We start from the raw sequence: 20,463 nt of genomic DNA, 5'->3' as shown, positions 1-20,463 counted from the left end.
CATTGGACTTCCTGTGATTTTGGTGCCATAAAGTGGTGGTGGTGGGGAACTCCCATAGTGTTCCACTCCCTAGCCCTTGTGCTACATATCTGAAATGTTTCCTAAGGACACGTCTGTAACATATACTATTTTCATACAAATTACTAAAACCCATGGAGGCAAAGCAGGTCACTTGCCCCAAATAAATATTTGAATATTCATTTTCTATCCCAGATTCTGCATCTAACCTGAAAACCTGCAGATTTCTCAGAAACACATCTGTTCTGTATGTCCTTTCCATAGCAGCTGGCAAAAATCAATCAATCAATCAATCAATCAATCAATCAATCAATCAATCAATCAATCAATCAATCAATCAATCCTAGAAGGATAAACACACTTTTGTTTTTTGTTGGATTTTTTTAAAAAAAAATCAAACTGTAAAAGGTGTTTCTACACAAAATACGTTTTACTTGTCCTTCTGAAAATTTAGACTTTTATTCCCTCAAAAAGGACAGGGGTTCCTGTAAATATCACTGAACTTTGTCAAAAAAGTTTGTTTTACAAACTGTATCAGTAGGTCTAGTATCACAACTGCTGCTATTATTATTCAGAAGTATCAGGTGCAGTCAATCAAAATCATATATTTTTTTTACTGGTATTATATAACAGATACAAGTTTTAACGAAAAACCATGGAAAGCATGATAATAATTAAACATAGGCATGGCTAAAACTGGGGACCATTAAGAAAGAAGCCAAAGGCTTGATTTTTGTTGCACAAGCACAAGCGCTCCAAAGCACCGTGATGAAAGTTAAGATCCAAGGAATTAGTGTTAATAGCAAATGTCAACTATGCCAAGATAAAACTGTGTCGAACCTCATCTGCAAATCTTCAAAGATTGCAAAAACAGATTACAAAATTAGACATGATAGAGTGGCAAAATCAGTCCACTGGTCGTTATGCAAAAAATATAACTTCTCACCCTCCAAAAACCCATGGGAACATCAAGTTGAGAAGGTGTCAGAAAATGAGGAAGTCCAAATCTTGTGAGATTTCCGGATCCAAAATGGTAGATACCTTGACCATAACACACCAGACGTAGTAGTAACAGAATGAAGAAATGTCTGAATCGTTGACACTGCAATTCCAGGGGACGGCAGACTTGAAAATAAATAATTAGAAAAACTAACAAAATACAGAGACCTGGCAATTAAAACGTCTTGCTTGTGGATGAAACACATTTCAGTGAGTGGTCCTCATAGTTGAGGTTTGGGGAGCTATATCAAGAAATTTCACACAATATTATAAGCAGTTGCAAATCTCGGAAATAATACCATCAGAGCTATTTAAAAAACAGTATTAGGAACAGCATAAATATTATTATTCAAAAATATCAGACACAGTCACTCAAAATTTTAAAAACATTAACTGGTATTTTATAACAAGTTTTTAAACCTGGCTCTTTAGGCAGGCCTTCCCTCCAGTCAATTAACTGATTTTCTGTTTCTTTAATTATCCCATCTTGACAATGTATATAGAAATTAGTTTCTAGGTTTTTACTATGTATGTTATATTATTGTGTTTTATTATTCATGTAAGCCACCCGAGTAGACTTTGTCTAGGGGGGGCGGGGTGTAAGTCCAAAAAAAGTAAAAAGTAAAAGTTAATCAAAAACCTAAGTATCTGTTAAATATCAGTGCAGTATTATGTTGTTCCTAATATTGCTGCTGCTGCTGTTGCTATACCTCCACACCCATATCTCTGAAACAGAGCAGGCATATCCTCCCCCTATGGTACTAAAAATTTCGTTCACTTCAGATGAACAGGGGAAAGGTCATACCTATTTGTATATTTCCAGTGTTAATTCATGAAGGCCTTGACTTCCAAATCAAGATTTGGATTAGAAATGGTGTCCTTCAATGAATGAATGAATCAATCAATCAATGAATCTACCCTATACCAATGAGCAAACTGTAGCAACTACCCTGTTTCCCTGAAATAAGACCTAACCTGAAAATAAGCCCTAGTATGATTTTTCAGGATGCTTGTAATATAAGCCCTACCCCAAAAATAAGCCCCAGTTAAGTGAAACCCCGCCCACTATTATTGTGCAGCAACCAGAAGAAGATGACATGACTGTATTTGAATAAATGTAGATTGTTGTACATAAAAAAATAAGCCCTAATGCTTTTTTTTTTGTTTGAGCAAAGATTAATATAAGACCCTGTCTTATTTTTGGGAAAACACAGTATGCTGCTGTCTTTGTTTCTCTTCCTTACTTGTTTTGATTTCCATTTAGCTGACAATCCCCTGCTTTTTCCAAATGACTGGTCTTAATTCCACCATTGGGGAAAGTGAAAGAGGCATGGCTGAGTTTTGTGATGATAACAAGCCATTATGTAAACTCCTAGCAACTCCTTTCACAAAAGAGCACCTCTGCAGGTCCACAATACCTCCCTTTCCCAGCTGGAGGCAAATGGGCTTTAGGAGTCAACTAGACCCTCAGCTTCTCTGAAGGCTGCTGAGAAATGATTGATTGAGGCCATTTATCTTCTCTGGAAAAATGAGTGCTGAACAGAAGGGAGAGCCAGTCTCCCTTTTATTCCCATAGTGGCAGTCTGTCTCCTTGCTTCTCCCTTCCTTGCACTTGTCTACCCCGCCCCCCCCATGCCTCTGCCAGCATCTTCTGTTCATTTCACACAGACTTGTAATTTTTTTAAAGAGTCCTGTTGCACCAGACAAAAGCTTTGTCTCCTAATAAAAGCATGCCCGTGCCCCCTATTGATGCCACTTCCACTTTGTCCAAGCTACAGCTTCTCCCACTGCTGCTTCAGTGCTTTAAGGCTGAAGAGGAAGGAGGGAAGGGGAAGAGTCTGTGCACAAGGCACCAACTAGCACAGTGTTCTCCTGCCATGACTGACTGTTTTAACACTGTGTCCTCAAACATTCCAGTCCTGTGATTCCTTACTTTCACATTTGAACTACTAGCAGTCCCTGGGTGGCTTGTGGTTATTGGGGTATCACTATCAGGCATGTAGAACCTGCAAAGCTTGAGAAGTTGCTTTTTTGGGGATCTGTCCTACTAGGTTAATTGGCCAACATTGTGAGAACTAGCTACTCCATTCTAATTCCACCCTTGAAAAAGAGGTGAACAAGTTCCTGGCAGGCACAGTTGGAATCCTTCCCTCCTCTAACTGCCAATTTGTTGGACACATGTGTAGGCACTTGTGCTAACGCTATGTTTAGCAATAACCTCCTGGATGCTTTAATCTGCTCACTGGAGCCATGAATTATGTTCCTTAAATGTTGGTGTATCAAAATGTTGCTCACTCCAGTCTTGCTCCTTTGATCAACTCCGAACCCCACAGCTATATAAACCACCTCACTTTTTAACTAACCCTTAGTTTTGTGCACAGATTGTGCCCCAAATCACGGCCTCTGTACAATTATCTTGGAATACTTCATGTTGGATGAAATGGGGTGCACTCCAAAAATCTAATTAGCTCTTCTGGAACACATGCTCTGATGGAAAGCATCGAAAGGTAACGTGAAATTCTGTTACATATATACGATTATTAAATGATACAAGCAATAGCGCTCTCTCTAGGCCAGTGCATTTCAGCCTACCACGGGCCCTCTTGCTTTCTGTGACTATAACAGTCTTATTCGTTGGCCAGCATGCCTGGTGTTAAGACCTTGAAATGATGGGGGCTGAAGTCCAATATCTTGGAGAGTATCTGTGTTAGGTTCAGGAAAAGTGCTCTGGACCATCAGCAATTTGTAGGAACATGCAACCTGGGAGATTTGGTCAGTTACAACTATGCAAACAGGCATTTCCAGGTAAGGTTATAGAGTTATAATCCAACTCTAACCATGGCAGTGCCTATGGAAGACAGTCATCTATGCTCTTAGCAGAGTCTGTAAACTGGATTTAAGACAGGACGACAGGATTGCTGCGCAGAGAACTGTTTTTCATTTAACTGAATTCCTATCGTTCTGTTTTCTTAGCTGTCCACAAAGTAGATGATTTATAATTCAATACACCTGACTTTACTATAGGAACTGCGTAAAGCACCCTAGTGTGATGTTCAAACCAAACCAGACAAGTTTTTCAAGCAAGGAAAGTATATAATCTCATTATTTCACTGGAGCTTGAAAAACATTACACAATATACCATAGACTGAACAGAAATGAATTGTTTCTTTCCCATACAGAAGAAAGCACATTGTGTGATATGGAATGAATCAATGAAGAGGTCCACAGGAGAGATGAGAATATAGTTTGGAACTTCAATAGTTTCACCATTTGCAAATTTGGCTCAGTTTTAAGGACAAGGTGTTGAATTTTAAGGATTCTGCTTTCCTCCCACAATTTCACAGCAACTTCAGGAAGGCCAGTCTGTCATACTTTGCTGCCTCCTCCAAAGTCAACAGAACCCAGCACTGGCTTATATTTATTCTCCTCTTCCCAGGAGGTAAAAATACAATCATGAGAAATCAACTCATAATTGTAATTTGACAGGCTGGAAAAGTACAGAAACTGCTCTTTGCTGGAATGCATGTTGCTTTAAAGCAGAAACAAGGAAAAAGACATGCTCTGCTTTTGGGTAGAAATCTTCTATCTGGTTGGGGTGGTTGTCTTTGACAAAGCAGTACTGAAGCTGTAATTACTAGGCAGAACCTGCTTAGAAAAGTGACATTACTGGGCTCTTTCTGCTCAGATGCCCCTGCTAGTAGAGCCATTGAATTGTAATTTTTTTAAAAAATACATTTTCTGGGTAGAACAACTGCTGAACGGAGAGGTTTCAGATAAACTATGAAGCTGGTGAATGGGAAAGCTGCGGCTGCCTGCCTGGGGGTTCCAGTTCCTCCTGACAACCATAATGACTTTCATGATTGCCTGTTAAATAGAACACCTTGGACAAACAAAAAAGTTCTTTTACACCTCCAGGCCTAACTGGAAGAACACTGATAATCAAGCACCAAATTGCCTTGCAGAACTGAAGGAGAGTTTTAAAAAAAAAGGTGGTGGTAAAATCCTCCAAATGAATTTGAAGCAAATGTTTTTCCTTTTACCCTGATAAGCTTAGCAACATGTAGCTTGCTCTTTTTTTCCTATTGGTCAGCCATTCCCTCTTCAGCCTATCCCAGGCCAGCCAAAGTTCCTCTTCTAACATATTCCTTCCTGCTGGTTGGGATCTTGGCTACTCCTCAATCCTGCCGCCTGAGGCAGCCATCTCACTTTATTCCGGTGGTTCCCAACCCTGTCTCCAGATGTTCTTGGACTGCAACTTCCAGGACAGCTAGGGGTGAAAACTGTGGAGTTTTAGTCCAAGAACACCAAGGACTCAAGGTTGGGAACCATTGATTGAATCACTGGATCAGCTCCAGGCTTAAAGTAAAACAGTACCTGATGTACAAGTATCCTTGCTCCCGAGGCGAAAATGTTGTCCAGCATGCTCACTTGTGAGAGAGCCTATGAAGTCAGTCATAAATAAATGGCTACTAAGGCAGTGAAATGCACCCTTCAGGTTCAATTGTGGCATCCTAGTCATAAGGCAGTGAGGAAGTGCACTTACCTTCCTGCTCCTAGGTTTCCCATAGTCTTTTGGGGAAAAGCAGGGGGGTGGACTAGATGGCCTTCGGCATCATCTGGTAGGGCACCTCTTTACCTTCTTTTCCCACCATGTTCCTTCTTCCATACATGTGGATAGGATTGCCCCCAAGTCAATAACGAGGTTCCTCCCCCAACCCCACTTTGAGTATTGCCCAGAAATATCCGAGCAGAATTTAGGCAAGTCATGTTTCTGGATTGCACTTCCATAGATCGCTCAGCTACAATGGGCCCTGGTCATGCTGGCTGAGGATTCTGGGAGTTGTAGTCCAAAAAAACACCTATCTGAGCTCTTGGATTGAGGATGCTTTTCATCCTACCCTAATGGCAGGTCTGGCTCTGGACAGAATGACGACAGAATTCCAATCTAGTGACCAGGAGGAGAGCTATTAGAGGTCATAAAGCGGCATTTTTATTTCCATGCCGCTTGGCCTCATTGTGAAGAAAAGATCAAAGAGCTAGGCCGCTGCCTTTCATCTTCTCCCCACAACACTGAATGCTCTTTATTTGCTTTGTGTGTTAACTACTTGTGCCAACCTCATTTTAAGGCTTCAGAAGCCATCCTGGCATGAGTTATATTGGACCCACTGAAATTTACTAGCAAGGACTAGAACCCTGAAGAGGTGCAGAATCTTCCATGCACCCAAACACAAACCCAGGCAGAATGGTGGGAGGTATCTGTGTTTAAGGAGACACACTCTTGGTGAACTCGCTTTTTCTCTTCAAGGAAACCCGAAGAAGCAGAAGTGAGCCCAGTTTGGAGGGTTTAAACGTGGAACAATGAAAAGATGTATAAAGACACAGTCACTCTTTAAAATAACAACAATTCTTGGGAAACTGTATTCTCTTTAAGAAATTGCATCAGCTTTCAAAGCAGAACTGGAAGGAATTTAATTTATTAATGTATTGCTTCCTTCTTTGCCTTTCATGTCAGTCCTTAACATGTGTCAGGCTACACAACTAGAAATGTTACAGATTTGGGGTTTTGGACTCTTAACTCCCAGAACGCTGTAGTTAGCTATGCTGTTTGGAGAATTCTGTGTGTTCTGGTCCAAAAATATAAATCTGCACACCTCCATGTTTATGGCACCTGTAGCTTCAAAACAAAGTAGAGTAAGGGATTGGGACATGAGGCAGGTACATGTTATGTATGCATGGCATGGAAGAAGTTGATGGATAAATACTTTTCTCCATGTGTAATAATACTAGAAATCAGGGTCATCCACTGGGGCTGAATCACAGGAGATTAAGAGTGGCCAGATTAGAGGAAATAGGTCTTCAAACACTGCATAATTAAACTGTGGAACTCACTGCCACAAGATGTAGAGATGTTTTGCCATGTTGCGTGATTTTAAAAGGAGATTAGATAAATTCATAGGGGCCAGAGTTTACTTCCTGTATCTGAAGTGGCATGTCTCTGTATCTCAATTGCTGGGACACATGAGGCAGAGGGTACAGTTGCACTCATGTCCTGCTGTGAACAAAACAGAATATGGTTGATCACTGTTTGAGCAGAACGATGGGCTCGACAGGCCTCAGATTTGATCCAGCCTAGCTCTTTTTATGTTTCCATTATCTGCAATCAGCCCACTCAAGTGGCCAAGCTGGTGGGGAAAGGTGGGAATAGTAGTCCATTATGTGTGGAGGGTATTAGGCTGGAGGAAGCTGAGCTAAGGACTCAAACCCTACCGCTCACCTATGTCCAAAAGGAATGCCTTTTCGCCTGTTGCACCCACACTCCACCCCTGTGCATATTTACTTGGGTAAGCAGCCCTGTTAATCTTAGCAGAATTTACTAAGTTCAGGATTGCCATCAATGCACACTCACTTGGGAGTAAATCCCCCACATCCATCATTGAGTGTACTTTCTGCAAAGATTTTCACAAAATCCTGCAGCTTACACAGTAAGCTCCTGTTTGTTCTCCGTATTCAGGCCAATCATGCATCTAAATCATGACACAATTGCAAGTCACATGTTCCTGTGTACACAATAATGGGAAGGCATTTGAGCTTTCATAAATACATTATACATCCCAGGTACAGCTCTGGGAACTCCATTAACCAGCCATCCACAACATGAAAGGAATAATGATGGTCGGAAGAGCCGTGGAAGGGGCCAGGCCCGAGTAGAGTATATAAATCAGTCCCAGCAGCACCGAAGCAAGAGCACTCCTCTGGTCCCGAATAATCATCTTCACTGTTTCACAGAACTGCAAAGATCAGAACAGAAAGGTTTAGAATGGAAAATCCAAGGTGATTAACCCCATTCAGGCAAATCATGCTGTTCTGTAGGGAAGGGGAAAGCCCTCCAGATGTTGCAAACTATATGTCCCACAATACTTTCCCACTGGTCATGCTGACTGAGGCTTCAGGGAATCGAAAGCCAAGGATCCCAACGGCATCTGCACCATATAGCAAGGCGGCTACTGTTGGGCTGGATAGTGTGTCATTTCAGAGATTGTGAAGCGTGCACTCTGCAAGCCAGTCTTGATAGACTGCAACTCTTTAAATGAACAGGAGGCTCCCCGCAATACCCTTACCACCCAGTAATTCCTGTACTTTCTCAGAACAAAAGGTCAGCAGAATTGTACTATCTGCAACCTTTAAACCTGGGTATTGCTTTGGGATGAAATGCATGTTAGTGACATGTAAAGGAAAAACCAATAGTCTTTGCCACTGCTTGGAAACTTAATTATTTTGAATACAATTCCCAGAAGCCTGCTGCAAAGGGGAGAGATTTCGGGGAATGATCGTCCAAAAAGTAACATCGGCAAGCTCCTATCTTTGGCTAACCTGCCAATCTATACTGTCAGCCAGTTTGTAACTTAGAATAGTGACCAGTGTGGCAGTAGTGGGATTTTAAAATTGCATTTAAGCTGCAGGAATGAAAAATTCAGAACTAACTGTCCTATTTCTGAAGAAAACATATGCATTTTTTTTTAAAAAAAGAAAGAAACCAGGGGGCTTAAAGATTTGTGTGAGTTCTTTCCAGCCAAGCTATTTATTAGGCCATTGAAGCAGGACACAAAAACTCTGTTATGTGAGCAGTGCTAAACAGTAACTCCAATTAAAATCAGTTCTTGTCTCTCAGAAGCCTGGCAAACTTAAATGGCTTCACTGGCATTACACACAGATTCAATATTTTTTTTTCAAAAAGCAAAATGAAACCAAAATAGCCCTTGCTTTGTTCTCTGCCTGCATGGAGCCCAGAGAGCTGGCTAATATGTGCTACATTTTAATTAGCCACTCAGAATCACTGCCGCCACTAAAAGACAGTGTTTGCTTGGTATCTAAATATATCTGATATTTTTTCCTTTTGCAGACTTCATCTAACTCCGCTTGTAAAGCTTGCCCCCTCCCAGCACCGCCCCTCTGCTCTCGCCGTCCACGGTCGACCCCCCCCACCTCTGCCCTTGCCTGGTACCTGTGGCGGCCGCCTGAGCAGCAAGTCTGGAACTGCCATGCCGCCGGGAAAGTGTGTCCTTGGCAAGGCGAGGCGGGTACCGCAGGGCCAGCAGGTCCACCAGCCATGAGCTCAGGTGAGGCAGGGTGGGAAAGGGGCCTCCTCACCAGGGCACCAGGCAGGCGGGCGCAGGCAGGAAGGAGAGCCCCAGCCGGGGCGCCACTGGGCAAAGAATCCAGCTGGCCGGGTCCACCACCCTCCCCCCACTTTGGAGGCGAGGAGGGCAAGCGGGTGCCCTGTGCAGTTCCTCGCAGGAGCTTGCTCTCCCCGCAACAGAATGCCCGCCTACACACAGCATCATTGGAAATAAAATGCCTGCCGCAACCATCCTCATTACCCCCAGGATTTTCATTTTTTACTCCATTTGGGGCAATTTACCCCTGTTCCCTGACCACTGCCCTGAGCTAACCTGGGGCCACTGCTTGTGCTGCCTAGTCCCTGCACAAATGTATCTTTATTTCACTGAAACATGGGCAAAGAGATTGGCTCCACTGTTAGCACCCACATTCCCCATTACAAAGTATTTATTCTTGGAAACTTTATGGTTTGGATTCCCAGATCACCAGATAACTCAGATAGCATGGCTACTTGGAGGACAATCCAAGAGAAGGAATTGAGAAGGCTCTTCTAAAAGATGTCATAACCGACACCCTGAATTTAGTGGCACCCAAGCAGATGGCTGTCACTAAAGCTTCAAAAAGTTCCTTTCCAGATTAAAATTCCCAGTGGTTCAGGAATTTAGGGTGGCAAGAAATGAATGGAATGGCATTGCTACATCCTGAAAAAATACTGTAAATTGACTTTTTTTGGAAAGGTGGTATATCACCAGCCTCTACAACACACTGGTTTTGGAAAGATTACTTTCCAAATCTTTATTCCAAATCTGGTTTATTCCAAATCTGGAATTATTCCAAATCTGGAATAATCCCTCTCCGGAGATCCATGCGGTCCCTTCGCTGGGCATCTTTTAAAACCAATTGAAAACTGGGATGTTTAGGCAGGCCTTCCCCTCAGCTATTATTTGATTTATTTATTTTTTCCTATTTCTTTCCATCTTGAATAACTCTATTACTATTAATGTTTAAATGTTGTTATATTTTATATTGTTATTATTTATGTTGGAAGCCACCCAGAGTAGTCACTTGACTAGATGGGCGGGGTAAAAATGCAATAAATAAATAAATAAATAAATAAATTACAGTGTGCGACCAAACTTAATATTTTCATTTACTCAACGTTGTTAAATTCCAGGACTAGGATTTAAATGGTCCCAACCTCAACAACATTAAAGAAGTTCCAGCCAAAAAAGAAAAGCAGGCTGCACTCAACTGCTGAGTCTAATGATTCCAAGTTCCTATTAGTATGGTATCTTTACCACACCAACTGAAAAGACAAAAAATTGCATGCATGCTTTTGAGATCTCCACATAAATTTTACTCGGGAAGGACACTACAAAAAGCAGCAGGAGCACAGGAAACAAGGGAGCCACCACTCTGATCCTACATTTGTGATATCAACATCAACCCAAACTTCCCGCCTCCCCCAACCTGCTTCTGCTAACGTCTGGTAACTTCTTGCAATGTCAAAACACCAGGAGATCTCAAAAGCAGCGCAGATTTTTCCACCCTTTTTGATGGTCCAATAAAGTTACTAAGGCTAATGTTGACTTGGAAATTTTCCTATGGCCAACACAGCTACATTTGTTTTCTGTGGGACATATTCTGCTCTAAAGAATTAGAAGTTACACTTCGAGAATACTGTTAATTGTAAAAAAAAAATTTTTTTTGCAGACACCTAAAAATTGTTTTTAAAAGGGGGAGGACAGAGTGGCATGTACTCGTCCCTGCCTGAATATCAAAAGGCCAGAAAGCAATGGCAACCTTAGACTTCAAGCCTTTTGAAGGCATCATTTTTTGATTTTAATGAAATACAGTATACAGTATTAAGAACACTATACTGTACACTGCTTCCTTTATCAACAGACTCCGCATTAAGTGCAAAGATCCTTGAAAAATACAAAATCCAGCATGGCTATTAGCAGTGTGAAACCAAAATCCTATTCAAAATTAATGACTACCTTACAGAATGTCAGGTCATTGATCTAAGAGGCAGGAAATGACTGGAATATATAAAAAAATGGCTTGCCAACCTTCAAGTGTCTCAAGAAAGACTGCAGTGCATCTAAAGAAAGGGCAGTTGACACTGTTAAATCTTGAACAGAGATGGAGTTTATAGGTTTCCCGGTCCTGTTTCTGGACCTTCACTCCCCTAATCATAAAGGGAGAAGAAGGTGCACCTTCTTCTCCCCAGAGAGCACTCTTGTTAAAATTCCCCTCTGGCCATGTTTACACTCAGACAAAAGGACCGGATGGCTATCATTACAGCAATGGCCCTGAGTACCCTTGCCAGCACCAAGCACTCTGCCCATTTCCCAGATGATCTGCTGGCTGGACAGGTTTGTGCTTCTTCAAGACAGAGAGGCCCACAAAATAGGTCAACCAAGCAAGGCAAGCTGGGACTTGAATCTAAAAGCTAAACTGAAAAATTCCATACTGTGCAAAACTTGTTATGATGTCATCCTAAACAGCCTAAAAATTGTGCTAGCTTTCAGGCCTATTCATTCATTCATTCATTCATTCATTCATTCATTCATTTAAAGGGAGCTGGGAAAGTGGGACAGGAAGAAAGAAGGAAAATTTGATCACAAAATCATTTAGTTTCATTTATTTAAATTTAAGCCCTCCCCCTTTCCTCTCATATCCTGCCTTTAAAAGAAGTCCACATACACACATACACCCTTTGTCTGATGGAAGGGAAAAACCCTGAAAATCTCAAAGTTTCCATACATTTTCATCCAGTTTGGTTGGTCTAATGTGAAAATCAGTTTGGATTTTTCTCTCTTAAATCCAACACCAACCTCTACTTTAAAGGAAGGATATTTAGAAGGATATTATGGTCCCTCATGGTCCATTAAAGAAGTATGTTTCTTTTCCCCTTCCCCAAAATACCTGCCTTACTAGTGGTTAAAGGCAGAAACTAAAATAAACCAAATACTATCCTTTCTTGTTTCCCAAACAAAACCTTAACAGGTCAGACATTTTACTTTCTAAATAAACAAGGAAAATGTAGGAAGAGTGGTTAGAAAAAGATATTAGAAATGAAGATGTCAAAGTGTCACAGAGACAAGCCACTGTGTTTTCGCCCTTCCGGGGCGTTCTAGCACTCAAAGGAGGGACTCAACATTGTTTTGCCAGGCTAGATTCGGACAATGGTAGTTTACCTTGTCAGTCTGGAAGCTGACTGCAGAGCCATATCTGCAGAAGGTCACAAAATGCTCACAGTTGTTCCAAAGCAAGCTGTAGTCTGTGGCACCCACTAGTTTTTCAGCCCTGGCCACCACCTCCTCGTTAGACAGGACACTGTCCTTGAACAGTTTATCCATGTGGTTCACCAAAATAGAGCCTCCATAGGCAAAATCCTCCACTGTGTCCACCCGGATCCTGGCCATTTTGGCAATGACACCCAAGATGAGCCGCTTATTGGTCACCACTCTCTGGATCTGTTTCTTGTCAACAGTGAGAGCTGGCAGGATGTCCGGCATTAGGTGAGCCACCCGGTTGTCACCCAGGTAGATGCCAAAGTGAACGAAAAGGGTGCGGGGTACCTCCAGCAAATCACCTGGCTTGAAATAGGCTGTGTCATAATAACTGGTGCCTTTTTTCTTTTCTTCCTCCTCTTCGCTGGAGCTCATGCCAAGAAGTTTGGCCAGGAAGAGAAATTTTTCAAGGAGCAGGGAAGCTATTTCATACATGGGATTTTTCATGATCTTATTCTTCTACAGCCACCCTTGCAGCTGCGACAGCTCTTGCCTCACTCTGCTTCAACATCTTGCTTTTTTACCACGGTAAAAGGGGCTGGTCCACCAGCAGCATCCACTTTGATTGGCAGACAGGGCAGTGGGTGGTCACTGTGAAGTGAAAAGGATCTTAACTTAGAAAGTGCCTCTTTTAGAAAACATTTTACTGGAGGCCTGGTTATGGATTCACTTTAGAGGACACAGCAGGAACATCACCCCTAGACCACTTGCCACTTCCAGGATTTCTTTGTTAAGAAGCAAGCACTGAATAAATGCTTTCACAAGGATGTATGGAAATGCCAACGTATCACTCTTTTTTAAAAAATCCAAATGCTGTTGCATTGTGACATATGACACAAACTCACTATGAGAAAACATTTGCAGACCAAGACTGGAATCCAACACGAACACTTACTTGAAAGTAAATTACCAATGGGCACAATGGAATTTACTTCCAAAGAAACACACAAAGGATTGCTTTGGAAAATTGTAATCTTAAGCATATTTATAGCACATGGAAATTCATCTCACTGGACATTACATCCCAGTAACTATGTAGATGTGATGTGCAACTCTGTACATGTTCACTAGGAAGTAAATCTTACTGCACAGTGTTCAAGATCACATCCTTAGACTTTCCATTGAAATGCAATTATAAGGCTCATCAAACCTAATCATACAGTAAGTGAAAAAGGCACTGCCAAATGAAATGTTCAGTTTTGGCATATATATTGCATCTTATTGGATTTTTGCCCATTTATATCATAAATGTACTGATTGCAAGATACAGAAATACGCATGTGAACCAAAACAGAATCAACCAAATGCATCAGAAATGTGATGTATGTACAGATTTGGAGTCTCTGAATCTGTCAGAATTATTTAGATAGCATCTGAGGGGGGGGGGCTGCCATATTCTTAGCCGCTGCTTGATTTGCAATTCTAAGTATAAGGCATTACCGTTTCCATGTGATAACTACATCATTATCCTATGCAACTTTTCATGGGGTATTCATTGGAACCTATTCTTTCCCCAGATCTGAAATACATCCCTCTTGCATTTCAGAAAAGCAGCCTCTCTCTATGGAACTGGGGAAGAACTGTGTGTTTCTCTTATGGAGCAAAAGAGAGACAAAAACATAACCCAGTGCTCTACCAGGTTGGCTCATTTTCAGATACCACCAAAACTTCTCCTAAGTTCAACAGAATGAAGATGCAAAAACTAAGGAGGGGGAGTCGTCATGTGAAACGTTTAAAATGACAAATTTATCTGAGCAGGATTGTTGGAGGACTATAATCCTCTTCAGATGCATGAAGCGCAATAAGTGAGCCTCAGGTAGTTTAGATGTCTGGCTGCGGAGCGCACGACTGGAAGTGCGATGTTGGCTTCCCCACCCACCGTGCATCCCAGAAGAGTCAGCCTTGGGGGGGGGGGGGGGACAATGGGCAAGCTGCACCGTCCCAGGGCGTCTTCAGAAGAAGGGAAGGGTAACTCAACATCTGAGTACTTTCTACCTAGGAAACCCTGGAAAAGGTGGCCAGAATCGACGTGACGGCAAACAATTACAATATTAATTATTATGGATCTGACAAAAGTAGGTGGCAATCTACAAAAAGCTCGGCGCCCCAATCGATCTGTTCCCCTTAAAGGTGCCACGAGGCTTTTTCTGGGACAGAGTCAAGCCGGCACCTCTCGGAAAATCCGGTTTCCAAAAGCGAGCCCCGGGAGGTATTTGGGGCGTCGGGAAGGAGGGGGGGTCAGACGAACGTGCCCTGAAGGTTGCTAGCTCGGAAGGCGAAGGCAACGTGGCAAGGGCTTCACCGCTGGATTTCGTGCTTCTCCAACGACCCCCCCCTCCGCCCGATGCAAAGCAAGAAACCCGGCCACGAAGTGCCCCACAAAAGCACACCTCCGCCGGACTCGAGACAACTCCCTCCGCCCATCACACCTCTCACCCCCTACACACACACACACCCACACACACACCCGCGCCGGAGGGCTGAAGGACCGTTTCCGTATCCAAACTGCGAAGGATGATGGATGGCGGAGGCCATTCATCTTACCTGCAGAACGGAGGGGGTGGGCTTGAGAGCCGGGGAGGAGGAGGAGGTGGCCGGCCCTCCCCGCTCCGGCTCGCCCCAACCCTGTGGCTTTTTCCCCGGCTTCCGCCGCCCGGCGCCCCGTGGCTCAGCCCCGCCGACGGGCAAAAAAAGCCGAGGAGGCGCCCGGAGCACCGGAGGAAGAAGGGGGCGTGGCCCGAGGGGAAAGGGGCGGGGTTCTTCTGCTCCTCCCCCTCCCCCGCCAAAAGGGAGATCGCCCGAGAATTCGGTTTTTCCCACGCATTTACCTTGAAACTGGCGTCCGGCAAAGCGAGGTCTCTGATCGGCTAAGAAAACAAATGCAGGAGTTCGAATACGTACTATGGCCTGCTTTGGGCATCAATTTCCCTTTTCTTCCGTAGAACTGAATTTCAAAAATGACAGCAACTTAGAGTCAGTGAATCTTGGCCTTTCTCTTTGCTTGAGCATCTGCAAACTGGGTGGTTAGCCAGTGGTGGGAGATGCAAGCCCAAAGGCCTGTTGGAACTGAACTGGAAAAGTAATGTTTAATTTCATCCCTATTCCCATCATAGGGGTTTCAAGGTATAAATCATTCAGCAGTGGTTAAGCTTTGCCGCCTTCTGCACAAAAGTTACCCTGAATGTCACTGTCTGTTACCTGTGTACAGTCCTCTGCCAGCCTCACTTTTGACTACTGCTGCTACTCTCATTACTATCAGAACTGTCCGTTCTCTTCAGCTTTGACCATTCTGCCTTGAGCGACTTTGTTGACTGTTCAGACCTGTTGACTGAGTCCAGCTTCCTGACAACACTGTTCTGTGTTTTTGTCATTGTTTTTTCTCACTGGAAAAGACAATGATGCTGAGGAAAGCTGAAGGCAGCAGGAAAAGAGGAAGACCATACATGAGATGGACTGATTCAATAAAGGAAGCCATGACCTCCCAATTTGTAAAATCTGATCAGAACTGGCAAAGATAGGACTTTTGAATGCCATTCATTCATAAGGTCACTATTAGCAAACAGCACCTGATGGCACGTTAAGAACAACCCCACTTTCCATCATTTTTTTTCACATTGTGCTGTTTGCCTTCCTCAACCAGAACAGGAAGGCCTGCTACATCAGCCACTTAATGCTGCCTCAGCCACATAAACAATGGGCAACTTGTGGTTGTTCAGGTGTTGTTCAACTGCAGTTCCCATCATGCTGCACCACTGCCTATGCATTGTAAGGCTGATGGGAATTCCAGTCCAAAAACAACTGGAAGGCCTTGAATTAACCAGGCCTGACCAAAAAGCTTGTTTGGAATGACAATGGGTATGCTGGTGTGGCAGTGAAAATGCAAGAGGAATGCCCTCAGGATTCTTTAATAACACTGTCAGGATTAATTGGGACATAATTTGTAAGGAGCAGAAGATAAAGCAGCCTCCCCCAACTTGGCACCCTCCATGGTTGTTGAACTACAGCTCCCATCATCTCCTGCCAGCATGGGCATGGGAGCTACAGTTTGATATACCTGGAGAACACTAGGTTGGAAGGTGGCTCTAAATCCTCAAACCGACCCTGGTCTCTCCCAGAGCATCCTCTCTACTCCACAGAAGGTGGTGGTCATCTCTGCAACTGCAATGTGCCCCTCTGACTCTCTCCGCCAGCCACACATTGCATCAGTCTGAGAGCGGGGAGCATGCTGTCTTCTAGAGAGGTTTCTCTGCTCCACCAGTGAGTTTCAATAAGCTTGCAAAACAAACATACTTCTCTTTTTCTCCGCAGACTCTGAATGTCACAGGAATCCCCCTTGCAAAGGGGAAACAAATTATAATGTGCGAGACTGGTCAGGTATCCTTCAAAGCCAAACAGCACAATGGAGGCTGCTGGCCCATCAGGGTAAGTGGTGCACTGCCCTCTCCTGCCTGCCTTCATACTGAAGTGGAAAGTCAGGCCCCTTCTGTGTTCCTCTCCTCACACACTGATGCTTTTGTTGCATTTTTTTTAACCTCTTGCTAGAATTGGATGCTCCATTTTGCCTCATGCCAGTCTGACTGCATGAAATTATTCATGAGCCTGCACCCTACTGAAATCCAACTCTTTGCTCATTAGGCACAACTACCTGATTTGACTGTATACCTGGCCTAATGACTAATTCGTTTTCCTACTTTGCTCCCCCAGTGGGACCAGCCACCACTGGTTCATTAGTCAGCATCAAAATCTGCACAAAAATCTTCTGGAACAAATGTTTTCCAACTCTGGAATTTTTTTTTGTTCTGTGCTGTCAAGTCAGAACCTATAGTGATCCTAATGGGGCTTTCAAGGTAGGTGAGATATTGAAGGAGTGGTTTTACCAGTTCCACTCCTCTAGGGAGTTTACATGGCTTGGTAGGGATTTGAAACATGATCTCCAAAATCCAAATTAATTATTCCATCCACTACATCACACTGAATATCCCTGAATTTGGCTAGCAGATATGAAAATGTACTGTAGTCAGACACTGGAATAACAGCCCTGCATCTCCTACATTTCCTTAAAACAGAAAATGTTAAAATGATTGAACAAGCCAATGCTTCTGTCCTTGAGAAATATTCCCAGATTGCTTTTTTTTTAGCTGCCCATGTAATTAATGTTTGAAGGTTGTTTTAACAAATGGGACAGCAGGACCCCAACAGCCTAAAGGGAATAAGAGATTAATTAAGAGCTTAATTGCCTAGCTCTTCATTGTATCCGGTATGCAAGGATCCTTATGGCCACCCAGATAGATCTTATGTTATTCTTTTTAAAGCTAAATATTTTTTAATGGTACCAATTCTTCCGTTTACCCCTGAGATTTAGCTGCAGAACTACTAACAAAAAACAAAATCAAAATCAAACAGGTACAACTTACTGTACTATTTTCAGTAGCTGGAGATCAGATGGAGAGGCAGCTGCTTAGATTCTTAGAAAAAGCAACACAACCTTTCTAAATTGTTTCTTACTGCCTTGTTTTCTTCTTTAAGTAGAATTTAAATCTTAAACCTCACCTTATCCAAATGGCTGTGGACAAATTACAATTAAATCTAGAGAAGAAAGGTGCCAGGAAACCAGAGAAGAAATTGCTTGGGTAAATATCCAAAGGAAGGTAGGAAAACAAACATTTATTTTCTGGCTACTTCCACTAACAAGCTACAGAAACCACTGGCATTTTCACCTTAGCCAGCAAGCTGGCAAAACTGAAAGTGTGGGATGGGGGGGGGGGGGGGGAAGAGAGAAGCCAAAATATTGCAGCACTTTAAAGATCAAGAAATCTACTTCAATATGAGCTTTCCTGGATCAAAATCTACTTACCAAACAAGCTCATTAGCAGAGACAGTGAGAGCATCAGGACAAGGAAATAGGAAGTATTGCATGGCAGCTTTTAAAGAAAATACAAATTGCTGCTGCAGATCATTATTAAACTTCAGGTTCAGGCACTGGGTATTATAATTGTCTTGTTTCGTGCTGTTGGGAGCTTCTGAGAGCAGCTGAACCTGAACTGTAACTGAAATTATGGCTACATTAATGAAAGGGAAACATCTAGTCTGGGTTTGTTTAGAATTGTGGGTCTTGATTAGATTACTCCTGATCACTTGAAAATTGCTCCTGCAGCCCATGTAGTTGTGATCTGGTCAACCACACGTTGGCATTAGATTGCTCCAGTTTTGGTCCATTTGGTCACAAATATGCCCTTCCTCTCCTCACTCTCTGCATCCTGCCTTCTCTTTTGCAAAAGCTGCCAGCCCCTTGGGAAACAGCCTGCTTCCATTTGTCTCTGGGTGCACATTACTGCTGAATTTTTATCCAGCTGGTGACACTTGAAGTGTGTTCTTCCCTTCCTCCTTAAAGCCCTATATGCTGCCCCAAACCTAGCCCCAGGATTCTTCCAACCTTCTGGAGCTGGCTTTGTAGATGTGCAGAGGGCTTTTTTTGGAGGGTGTGTGTTTCTTTCCAGTGTACCATATTCCAGTGTTGACAACTGAAGCTACGCTGCAGCAGCTCTGCATATTCTCCACCTGACTTTTCCCACCCTCTGAATTGGTGCACCTCTTATATCTGGATTAAACATCAAAAACCATCTTGTTCAATATACAAACTTCAGTTAATAGGGTCATAACAAAATATACCGAGCAACAAATATTCCATACTAAATGGCTGAAATTCTGTGGCTTTACCTTGCATAAGGCTGATGATGTGGTGAGTTTTCATAAATTAAATCCATTGGGATTCCTTTCATTGTGAACCATGAGGTAAGAGAGGGATTGATTTCCAAAAATTGCTGCCGCCACCCTTCCTTTCTGACGGCCCCCAATGGCTTCACCACGAGGAAAGGAATCCCAAGAGGGCCTCAGAAGCTTGGGGGTGGTGGGGAGATTGGAAATGTTTAATTAAAAACAGCCATGTGTGATCACCTCATCAAACTTACGCAAAGTCTTGCTGCTGGATTTCAGCCAATATTTAAGGAAACAAAAAAAAACCATACAAATAAAGCATTTATTTATTTATTTATTTATTTATTTATTTATTTATTTATTTATTTATTTATTTATTTATTTATTTAAATTGAAATACATGTACATAAATTATCATGTTGTGAAAGTAGTATTTTTTTTCCCTGTAAGAGCTGAGATAGTAACTGGGAGTGCCAGAGAGGCAGTTAGAGAGTGGGACAGAGGGAGTGAGAAAAAAAGATGGTGAAGCGTTTAAACAGTTGGGGAGAAAACTGTGAAGTGTTTAGACAAATTATTAGACAGTTGGTGTGGTAGAGGATAATAAAGAGTTAAAAGGAATTATGACCTCCAGGAAAACATCATTAGGATTAAACTGTTAATAAAAACCACTTATATGCAGGTTAAGTAAAGTTATCTTACTCTGTCTTATTTTCATTTAACCATATCTGAATTTCATATCCACTTCTTGAAACTTTGCTCTTAATTTTCATAGCATCCCTCTTTATTGTTTTCTAAAGGCTGGATTAGATTTAGCTTTATTCCAAATGAAGAAAATAATCCAATATCCACTCATCTGCTGAAATCCAGTAGTAAGTCACAGTTAGAGTATGCCCATTGAAACACTGGAACCTACAGAAGAGTTAGGTAGCCAAATCCCCACTGATTCAATGGACCTAGTCTAGTAGTAACTCACTACAGCATTTCAGCCAAAGGAATTCTGATGGAACATGTAGGATTCTACAGTAAGCAGCTGCTCTAAACAATTTCTTACAGACCTGCTGTTGCACAGCTCTCCTCCAACTGTTGCTCTCTGCCTACCCTGTTGAGTACTGTGCATACATGATTAATTTCCCTTTCTTTACAGGAGACGTGTTTCCTAGTTTTCATTAGGTTAGATCATAAGAAGAAATGCCAACTCTTCAGTTTATTTTGTGGTGTAGAGAAATGCATGATATGGTGAAAATATGCTTAAGGCCAATTGATTCTCCTAGTTCTTAAAAAATGATGAAAAGCAAGAAGGATCAGCTGTTATCG

The 20,463-nt window shown here is 42.5% G+C and overlaps 1 protein-coding gene across 6 annotated transcripts; it reads right to left on the bottom strand.

The window, feature by feature from the left end:
• Nucleotides 1-6,387: 6,387 nt before the first annotated feature.
• On the bottom strand, nucleotides 6,388-19,250 carry LRAT (lecithin retinol acyltransferase). 6 transcript variants are annotated; one of them, XM_020781378.3, is made up of 4 exons: nucleotides 17,850-17,868; nucleotides 15,264-15,379; nucleotides 12,340-13,026; nucleotides 6,388-7,806 (listed from the first exon to the last, which is right to left on the bottom strand). In XM_020781378.3, the coding sequence occupies exons 3-4, from the start codon at nucleotides 12,880-12,882 to the stop codon at nucleotides 7,654-7,656; spliced, it is 696 nt and encodes a 231-aa protein (XP_020637037.3). In that variant the 5' UTR covers nucleotides 12,883-13,026; nucleotides 15,264-15,379; nucleotides 17,850-17,868; the 3' UTR covers nucleotides 6,388-7,653. The 6 variants fall into 6 exon arrangements, with proteins under 6 accessions (XP_020637037.3, XP_078250920.1, XP_020637040.3 ...); XM_078394794.1 differs by lacking the exons at nucleotides 15,264-15,379; nucleotides 17,850-17,868 and adding an exon at nucleotides 19,153-19,250; XM_020781381.3 differs by lacking the exons at nucleotides 15,264-15,379; nucleotides 17,850-17,868 and adding an exon at nucleotides 18,290-19,005.
• Nucleotides 19,251-20,463: the final 1,213 nt, after the last annotated feature.

Source organism: Pogona vitticeps, chromosome 5, assembly GCF_051106095.1.
Source record: "Pogona vitticeps strain Pit_001003342236 chromosome 5, PviZW2.1, whole genome shotgun sequence".
Taxonomy (NCBI): domain Eukaryota; kingdom Metazoa; phylum Chordata; class Lepidosauria; order Squamata; family Agamidae; genus Pogona; species Pogona vitticeps.
Note: the sequence above shows the minus strand (reverse complement) of the source record. Positions and strands in the feature narration are given on the sequence as shown.